Genomic DNA, 10,318 nt, shown 5'->3' with positions numbered 1-10,318 from the left:
TATAAAAACAAATAAATTAAATCTAAGCAAAAAAGAAAAAGAAAAAGGAAAAGAAAAGAAAGGAAAAGAAAAGAAAGGAAAGGAAAGGAAAGGAAAGGAAAGGAAAGGAAAGGAAAGGAAAAGAAAAGAAAAGAAAAGAAAAGAAAAGAAAAGAAAAGAAAAGAAAAGAAAAGAAAAGAAAAGAAAGCTGTGGAGCTTATTGAGAAAAGCCCCACCTGCCCAAGGTGACTCACACACCGAGTGTCTGTGCACAGGTCACCACTATTCCCTGAGAGGATCTGCACAAGAGTCTAGCAGCTGTGTCCCACTCAAGCAGATTCAGAGACGTTCTGTGAGAGGTTCCTCCATCATGCTACAGGAGTGGGAGAGAATGGAGGCCTCAGTCCAGCATCCTGGAGGGAGACCCTGATTCTAGGGAAATGCTGTAACTTCTGGATGTTGGCAGTCCCTCCAGCCTGCAGGCCTTCAGCTCGCAGTGGGGATGGATCTGAAAATACAGGGGGGTATTTGAATCTTTTTTGTTGTGTTGTAGCATTTTCTTCTTTCTTTCTTCTTTTTCTTTTCCTTTTTTTCTTTTTTCTTTTTTCTTTCCTTCTCTTTTTCTTTTTTCTTTTCTTTTTCTTTCCTTCTCTTTTTCTTTTTTCTTTTCTCTTTCTTTCTTTCTTTCTTTCTTTCTTTCTTTCTTTCTTTCTTCTTCTTCTTCTTCTTCTTCTTCTTCTTCTTCTTCTTCTTCTTCTTCATCATCTTCTTCTTTTTTTTTTGAGACAGGGTTTTTCTGTATAGCCTTATAGACCAGGTTGGCCTCGAACTTATAGAGAGATGCTTCTACCTCCCAAGTGCTGGGATTAAAGGTGTGGGTCTCCCCCTGCAGCCCAATTGTGCTGTAATATTTTCAATAAACCTGGGCATAATACACATGTGTGCATACACACACTGAAGTGGAAACCTCTGGTTCTTTGCAAAGTCAATTATGTCAAATGATGGTTTGCTGGGGCACACATGTGAAAGCAAGTCTTGCTATAGCAGACACGTGAAAAGAGTTATTTAGAAAGACTATAAATATGACTCCACAGTCAGTGGGAGCTAGATCCTTGGTTCACTTAGCTCTGCTTTGCTACTCTTTGCTGACAACACATGCCATGTGTTGGTTCGCCTTACATTACGTTGTTGGGATTCGCTTGTGGTGATGTTACAGGGAGAAACTCATCAAAGAAACTCATCTAGGTTCCTGTGGCTTCTTGATGCTTCTGTGGAGTAGGTCCGATTGGCAAGCCTCAGGATTTCTTCTGGATTAAACTCCCCTTGCCGGATTGTGTGTGGTGTCTGCTGAGTGGCAGCTGCTGATTCGTGTTTGGTGTTTGCTAGTGGACTGGACTGAGAAAAACGAAGATTGGAATTGTCCCCAAAGAACTATTTCTAAACAGGTCTACTTTCCCCATATCTTAATAGTCTTTTTCCCCCCACTATGTCTGGTGGGTGGTGGGCTAGAGGGAAGGTTGAACCCTTATTAAATTAGGTTGAGAAAATTATATGTCTACATACACACAGACTGCAACTTGTCTTGAGGTCTGGGGTATAGGAGGGGATCAAGGGACCCTTTTATACTTCTTCAAAGCTTTTTTTTTTTTTTTTCCTTTTGGTTTTTCAAGACAGGGTTTCTCTGTATAGAACTGGCTGTCCTGGAACTCACTCTGTAGACCAGGCTGGCCTCGAATTTAGAAATGTGCCTGCCTCTACCTCCCAAATGCTGGGATCAAAGGCGTGTGCCACCACTGCCTGGCTCTTCAAAGCTCTTAATGGATCATCTTGCATTTTCCTGCCTGCTGTCTCCTCTCCCCCACCTCCCACACAAACACTTCTAGACTTTGCTGGCGCCCTTGAGCCTTTTGTTGTGATGTGTAATCTGGGTTGTATTTCAACCTTTCCCACGGCAAGCTTGGATGTCCATTCTCTTAGATGTGCCGTATCAGTTGCTGTGTGCACATTTCTCTCCAGCATCTAGTGTTCTATCGTCTTTGTCTCCGTTCCTACTCATTGTCCCTGTGGTATCAATAGACCTTTGTAGCTGCCATTTCAAGAGGGTTTTAAGAGAGAGTAGAGTTTGTCTTCAAGGATTTATTGTTTTGTTTTTTTGAGACAGAGTTTCTCTGTGTAGCCCTGGCTGTCCTGGAACTCACTCTGTAGACCAGGCTGGCCTCGAACTCAGAAATCCNCCTGCCTCTGCCTCCCAAGTGCTGGGATTAAAGGCATGTGCCACCACTGCCCGGCTATCTTCAAGTTTTTAAAAAAGCTATTAACATTTATCCTTGGGGTGGCAGGACTCTGGTGTGTGCTTTTGAAGGCCAGAGAACAGCTTGTAAGGACTGGCTCTCTTCTTTCACCCATGGGTCACAGGAACTAAACAAAGGTGGTCAGTTTTGGTGGCAAACACTGTTACCCACTGAGACTTCTCAACATCCCTGTCCAATTCTTAGCATATTGCTTAGCTTATAGTAAGTGCCCCCTTCCAAATATTTAGTAAGTCAAATAATATAAATATCGAAGCTGGTATCCTTTCAGCTTTGGAAATAGACCTTGTGTTCTACTCATTGAATATTTGGTGCCCTTGGACAAGCCACTTCTACTCTGAAAGCTTTGTCTCCACTTGTGTAAAATAGTAATGATTATAACACTTCATTTGGTGCCTTCCTCAAGGTCCGGAACAGAGAAAGCTCTGTATTCAGGGTGCTGAAAGGTTCAGTGTCAAAGTGACAATTCTTAGAAAGTCAGTGTTTTACTTAAGCTTAAAATTAGTCTTCACACTTGAATGACAAATTGGTCTATAATTAATGCCTCCAGGGCAAAATTTGAGTGTCGCCTAGCTTGATGCTTAGAGGTAGCAAAACTTTTCTCAGCCAGGATAGGGAACTGATATTAGTTGCCAAGCACCTACTGTGTGCTCATATATTTTCCTATGCCAGCATGCTGGATCCCAAATTGACACTGGGGTTGTGTGGATTCTGCGGGCTCCATTAACCCTGACCTCCCCCACCCCCTCACAGGCTGTACCTCTGACACAGAATAGGGTTGTCTCAGTGTGCCCAGCATGGGAACACACACACTTAAACTCTGCTGTGTCACACAGCTGCAGTCAGGTCCAGCTTGGAACAGGCACTGTGTCTGGTTCTGGGCAGAGACACAGCTGATCTTTATTATATTTACATTTAATTATATATTGAGGGACTAGCTTATTTTTCTGCACCATGTGGGTCCCCGGGATCAAACGCAGGTCATTAAGTCTGGTGACATGTGTCTTTACTACACATTGTGCCATCTCACTAGCCTATCTTTTTAAGATTTATTTGTGTGTGTGTGTGTGTGTGTGAGAAAGAGAGAGAGAGAGAGAGAGAGAGAGAGAGAGAGAGAGAGATTGAATATGAATGTGCATGTAAAATGCAGGTGCCTGCCAAGTCTAGAAGAGGGTGTCAGACAGTCTGTGAGCCACAGGTACGCTCTTAACCTCCATACCATCCCTCCAGCCCCGAGCATAGTTTTCATCGGAAGTCCCTGCAGACGATCCCACTTTCTCTAAAGCAGGCTCTAAGGCTGCGGGCAGAGAAAGCAGCTTTGTGACTCTTTGGTCAGTCTCCATTCTCTCCACCCTTTTTCCTTCTTTTGGTCTGGGCCTTTCCTTGCTAGGGCAGCCGGCGACCACCCCGGGAGTCTGGGCCAGACGCCCAGCAGGTGAGGGCGTGGTGGGGGCGTGACGAAGGCTCCTCACCGGCCCCGCCCCAACCTGCAACGCCCCTCCTCTCCCCAACGACCCCCCGCCCCCAGCCCTCAGCGCCCCGCCCCTCCCCGCGCCGGCCGCAGTCTCCGCCCCCTCCGGGCCGGCGCGCGGCTCCCGCCTCCTTCCCTCGGCGCCCGCTCCCGCCTCCCTCCCTTTCCGCTGCCGAGGCGGCGGGAGCCGAGCCCCAGCGGACCGAGCCGCGGCCGCAGCGGGCGGCGGGCGCAGAGGCGGCGGCGGCGGGGTGGTCTGGCGACGGCGATGCGGCGGCCGCTCTGAGCCTGCCCGCTCCAGGCGCCGGGGGAACCGGCCGCGCGGGGCGGCAGCATGCGGGGCGGCGAGGAGCTGGACGGCTTCGAGGGCGAGGCCTCGAGCACCTCCATGATCTCGGGCGCCAGCAGCCCGTACCAACCCACCACCGAGCCGGTGAGCCAGCGCCGCGGGCTGGCCGGCCTGCGCTGCGACCCGGACTACCTGCGCGGCGCGCTCGGCCGCCTCAAGGTCGCCCAAGTGGTAGGTGCCGGGCGGGGCTCCAGGTACGAGCGGGCGGGTCGGCGGCCTAGCCCGCGCCTTCTTTACCCGCACCCGGCCGCGGGGGAAGGCCCGGCCGACCAGAGTCGGGTTCGGGCTGCGCGGTCCCCGCTCCGCGCACCCCGTACTCCGAGGTCATTGGGTTGCAGTCCCTGCTCCTCTGGGGACCGCGCCCTCGGCCGGAGTCTGCCCTCTGCAGCTCCGAAGCCTCAGGGGTGCCTGCACACCTGCTCCGGGGCCTACCTGTGCCCTCCCTGCTTTATCGACAAGAGGTTGGTGCGCAGAGCCGGTTGCGAGGGCCGTGCCATCGACTGGCTACTACTGTGCTTAGCAACTTGTAGCAGGTTTTCCGGCTCGCGTAACCCCCAGACGGTTCTCTGCTAACAGAGGCCGGGGGCAGTGGCACGGTTTCCTCCCTGGCGCCTAGCAGGGTGCCCAGCAGATGGTGGATGTTCAATAAATATTTGTTGAATGGAGGCGTGTAGCCCAGATGCAGTGGGGGAGTCCAGATCTACCCACAAAGCCTCCAGTCTTTACTGCGGACGTTGGCTTCCTTCATAGCATCCTGTAGTCTCAGCACTGGTGGTGGCTTCTTGGGACTGCCCAAATTGGTACCCAGAGTTAAGTCACTCTGGGAGGGCGGCCAGTTTGGGAGGTGACAGATACAGGGAACTTTCTGTTGGACTTAGGCATTCGAGAGCACATTTCTTGGTGGTCCCCCCCAACCCCCCCCCCCCCCCCCCCCCGCAGAGTGTTTGGTTCTGTGGCTTGTGTATTCTGTTTTGGTTTTGTGGTTTTGTAGCAGGTCCCTTTGGGCAGTGTAGTTTATCTTTGTGGTGGACTGGGCACGGTCCAGTTTTGAAAAACCTTTGTATTCCTCCTATTCTCTGTCACAGGTAGCCTTTCACCGAGGCCTCAAAACTTTTTAGACTTGTCACCCTGACAGAGAAGCCTTTTGCACAGAACTGCAACATATTTGCATTTTCTTTCTGGGAGCAGCAGGCCTGTTCGGGCGTATTAACTGAGTGCATACGTTAATCTTTCTTGGGAGAAATACCATATGTGGACACCCTTTAAATAAAGGTCCCTGTGTTTGTAGGTTGCAGACTCATGGGGAGTTTCCTCTCTTCTCTGCGGAAGGCTTGGTCTTCTGATGCCTCGTTTTAAAGGGCTTTAGTGAGAAATAAGTGGAGCGAGTTACCTATCTTTAAATTTTAAAACACTCTTACTCCAGTGATCTGGAATGTTCTCAGGGATACCAAGCTTCTGTTAGCCATTGCTGTTAGCAGAGAGAATGTTGGTGTGGGAGAGATACGTAATCCTTTTTTTAAAAGAGCTAGCTAGCTAATGTTTGAGTGCGGTGTAGATAATCAGAAGTAAGAAAAGGGCAGGGCTGAACTTGGAGCCAGAAGGTGGACTCCAGGGCCTGGTCGGGGACCTTCTTAGTTTACTTAGCAGGCTTTTGAAAGTAAGGACAACTCTTATCTTGCCTCTCAGAATGGAGACGGAGTGGTTTGTACAGAACATTAGCCCCTCACGGCTGGGACCTGGCTGTCTGCAGGAGCAGGAGCTGGAGCTGGAGCAGGAGCAGGAGCCAGCCATGCTTCCTCCTTTGGGGAGGTGTGGTTGTGTGGTCATCCTTACTTTCCATGTGGAAGGACTTTAGGGGCCAGCCTTTAAAAGCTTTCCTAGTTGCCGAGTGTCTACTATGGATTGTGTACTGGCAAGTGAAGAGATGGTCACTTGAGTGATGTGGCAGTCTCTGGTGTGCTGCCCTCTGGGTTCTCAGCCTTGCTGAGTGTTAGGACCTTCAGGGTGATCCACCTTCCCTCAAGAAAACAGACAAGTTCCAAGAGATAACACTTGAAATTTAAACTGGAAAATAAACAAGACGTCCTTATGAGGGTCCTTCTGCGATGTCACACAGCGCAGACTCCGCCCAGAGAGAAGGGAAGGCACTAATTCTTTCACTTCAGTAAAGTCTGGCTTTTAAAAGGCTTAGTATTTATAGACATTGTGATGTGAGGCCTAAGGAAACTGCAGATCCTTGCTTTTTCCCACACTTGGTCCAGTATTGCCACCACCCTAGGCCTCTGTAGATTCAGTGATTCAGGGTCTCTGAAACCTATTTAGATTTTTTTTTTTTTTAACATCAGATAGGAGCAGAAAACATGATTGTTCAACCTACTTAGGTTTTAACAGCAGTTCCTAGGTGATTCCCATGTGCACTGGACGCTGGAGAAGAGGACTTGCTAGTTAAGATCCATTGCCATTCTTCCAGAGGACCTGGATTTAGTTCCTAGCACCCAGGTCTGGGGCTCACAGCCACTTGTAACTCTAGCTCTATAGGGGATCTGATACCATGTCCTGTCTTCTGTGACACCTAGGTGGCACATACTCACTAGACCACATATTTACACATTAAACATACATTTTAAAATCTTAAAAAAAAAAAAAATCCAGAAAACCTGTTGACGGATGCTAGCTCTTGTCTCTGTCCTAGCAGTCAGCAGTGTTCGTCCCTTAAAAGAGTGAGGGGGTAAACTTTGCCCCAGATCTCCGATCTTTAAATCTCTAAACTCTGTCCCACCCCTTTCCACAGTCATAGAATGAGGGAAAATGACCATGTGAGCATTTTAGGAATTGCAGAATTAAGGAGTTAAGGTAACCGTAGGTGCTCTCTTAGGTGACTCAGAGGCAAATCTGAGCATTTGCATCTCAGAGTTGGGATTCGCACATCTTTTGCTTGGTGGGCAGCCTTGTCAGTTTGTAACCTGGAGCACAGTTGGAGAGTGTTTTATTGTATTCTTGAGATGTGTGGGATGTGATGGTAAAACAGACAAAAACCAAACCTGCATTTCCACTAAAGCCCTACAGGAATATCAAGAAACTATACGTAGCATAAAACAGCCACAGTTCCATGCCTTCGACTCTGGTAAACACTGGCTGCAGCCACTATGCAGAGCCTATTGGCCCCAGATCCCAGAGTTACTGGGTCTGGGCCAGTAGGTTTAATTGTGACAGACTTTGGTGTCCTCTCCTTTGAAGAGCTGGTCTAAAGACCAGGCACCAGGGCCTGGGAGATAACTGTCAGTAAATGATTGCCTCCAAAGCCTGCGGACCTGTGCTTGTAAAGCCAGCCCTGGGTAGACAGAGACAGGCAAATCCCTGGAGCTTGCTGGTCCATCTTAATTGGCAAGCCCCAGTTTTCAGTGAACATTCACGTGGCGGTCATAGGATGACTCTGTTAGCCGGTTCTCTCCTCTACCTTTCTGTGATCTACAGGGATGTAGTGTAATCATCAGGCTTGTATCCTCAAGTGGCAGGCAGGCACCTTTCCTCACTGATCATCTCACCAGCCGCCAGATTCACCTCTAATAACTGCTGTCAGCAAACGTGGAAGTAAAGGGAACTTAGTTCTGGAAAGGCTAACTGAAAGCTCTGTAGCTAGCTTCCTACTTGTGGAAACAAACAAATGCTTTGCTTTCAGATGGGGGCCAGGCAGTGATGCCTGCTCTTCATAGCCAGCAGCATACCGAAAGCTCAATCTGGTGCAAACATGGATGAGTGGATGGATGGATGGATGGATGGATGGATAGATGGATGAGTGAATGGATAGATGGATGGATGGATGAAGGCTGGGTGGGTGAGTGGATGGGTAGATGAGTGAATGGGTAAATGGATGGATAGCTGAGTGAATGGATGGGTGGGTGAGTGGGTGGATGGATGGATAGATGAATGGATGGATGAGTGAATGGATGGATGGGTGGATGGATGGATGGATGAATGAATGAGTGGATGGATGATGGGTGGGTGGGTGGATGGATGGATAGATGAGTGAGTGGGTAGATGGATGGATGGATGAGTGAATGGATGGATGGGTGGGTGAGTGGGTGGATGGATGGATGGATGGGTGGGAAGGTGAGTGGGTGGGGAGGTGAGTAGGTAAGGATGGATGGGTAGGGGTGAATGGATATAGACTGGAATGTGCAGGTGGTATGAACAACTCTGTAGAAAATTATCTGGCAATATGCTAGAATTAATAGTGAGTTAGCAGGGTTTTCATACATAAGATCAACATGTAAAAATCAACCATATTTCTGTATCCTAGCAACAAATTATTAGAAATTCAAATTTTAAAAAAGCCTGCTTTAGTGGCTCATACCTGTATGTAATCTCAGTATTGGGGGCTGAGCTGGGAAGGTTGCTCAGAGTTTGATGCTAGCTAGCCTGTGCTGAAGAGAAAACCCATCTCACCAAAAAAGAAAAGAATAACAAAAACAGTTGCTAGCTTTGGAAAGGATGAAATACTTAGAAATCTACCATAATATGTAGATCTCTACTCTGAAAACTAGAAATCACTGGAGAAAGAAATCCCATGTGACCTAAGTAAATGGACAGACATACTGTATATGGACTGGAGAGCTGTAGCCATAATGCATTCCAAAAACTCAACAACGCTTGTGTGTGTGTATTTCAGAGACAAGGTTTTTCTGTGTGGCCCTGGCTGGCCTAGAGCTCGCTCTGTAGACCAGTTTGGCCTTAGAGATCCACTTGCCTCTTCCTCTGCCTCTGCCTCTGGAGTGCTTGTGTAAAAGTGTGGGCCACTACTGTGCCCTTCTTGGCAAGATTTTTGTATAGAGAAAAGCTGAGTCTTTGTGGACAGTCCAAGTGGCTCCAGAGGTGGTGATGAGAGAGAGGTGTTTGTGTTGGGTGGGGTGCCAGGAAGTTCCCTTGGGAATGGACATTGTGTTTCTTATCAGGTGAGAGTCTTAGAAGTTGCTTTTCGTGCCTGGCCACTGCAGAGCTGCAAAACTCTGGGCTCCTGTTCACGAAGCCTGCCGACACTTGCTGTGGTCTGAGTGCTGCTCCCGAATCTCCAATTCATATCCTGGAGTCCGGCACTAATGAGATGGCTAAGAGGCAGAGCCGAGCCTTAGCAGGGTGAGGTGCTCTATCAGCTCTGGGCAGGCTGGGGCAAGAGGATAAGGAGCTTGAGGATAGCCTGGGCTAAAAAAAATGGTTAACGTTTGGGAAGTCTTGAGCTTAGTCCTTAGGAATGGTGTCAGTACCATCGTAAGAAATGGTGAAGGTGCATTCCATTATGTGTGGGTACAGAAGGTGTCAACTGTAAGAAGTAGGCTTTTACCACGTACAAAATCTGCTAATTCCTTAGCTTGGACTTTGCTACTTCCAGAGCAGCAGTACATTTTTATTGTTTATCTTAGCCAGTGTAGGGTGTCTTGTTATAGTAGTGTGATTAGACAGCTGTACCCCTGGCCATTCTTTCTCTGGGTTAGAGAAATGGGTGGCCGAAGCCTTGAGTGGCAGGGAGACATTTTTCGCTATCTGTCTCCCTTTCCATATTGAATTTTGTTCTACATGCAAGTATTTTCTCTTAATAACTACTGGGATATGTAAAAGCTATATGGCCAAGGTATTTGTAAATATATTTTGAATCTGAATCTTATTTCTGAGAGCAGAGGGCTGGTAGGAAGAACGAACCATACCTAACTTCAACAGGGATGTATGTGTATAAAATTATATATAAATTATCATATATATTGTAATATATCATATAACATGATATATGATATACAATAGAAATAATATATAATATAGTTATATAATACATATAGAATATGTACATATTATGTTAGTATTTGATATAATTGCATTATATATTAATATGTAACATATACTATATAATTTATATTAATATATACTATGTAATATACATATGGAGGTAGTTCAGTCAGCAAGCATGGGAGAGGAAGTTTTTAAGTAGTTCCCCAGAAGCCATTTGAAAAGATAAAACTCCAGGTGTGGTGGTGGACACTGGTAATCCCTGCACTCAGGAGGTGGACACTGATAACATCTGCACTCAGGAGGTGGACACTGATAACATCTGCACTCAGGAGGTGGACACTGGTAACATCTTCACTCAGGAGGTGGACACTGGTAATCCCTGCACTCAGGAGTGGACACTGGTAATCCCTGCACTCAGGAGTGGACACTGAT

At 47.6% G+C, this 10,318-nt stretch overlaps 1 protein-coding gene across 1 annotated transcript in view; it reads left to right on the top strand.

Annotated features, from left to right (window-relative positions):
• Positions 1–3,956: 3,956 nt before the first annotated feature.
• Cmtm4 (CKLF like MARVEL transmembrane domain containing 4) overlaps positions 3,957–10,318 on the top strand; it is a 46,620-nt gene continuing 40,258 nt past the window's right edge. The window contains exon 1 of the mRNA XM_021170451.2: positions 3,957–4,279. Within this exon, the coding sequence (XP_021026110.1) occupies positions 4,094–4,279 (186 nt within the window). The 5' untranslated portion in view covers positions 3,957–4,093. The remainder of the gene's footprint in view (positions 4,280–10,318) is intronic.

The sequence above is a fragment of the Mus caroli genome, chromosome 8 (genome assembly GCF_900094665.2).
Source record: "Mus caroli chromosome 8, CAROLI_EIJ_v1.1, whole genome shotgun sequence".
Lineage (NCBI taxonomy): Eukaryota > Metazoa > Chordata > Mammalia > Rodentia > Muridae > Mus > Mus caroli.
The sequence above is the reverse complement of the archived record's forward strand: the minus strand, read 5'-3'. Positions and strand labels throughout refer to the sequence as shown.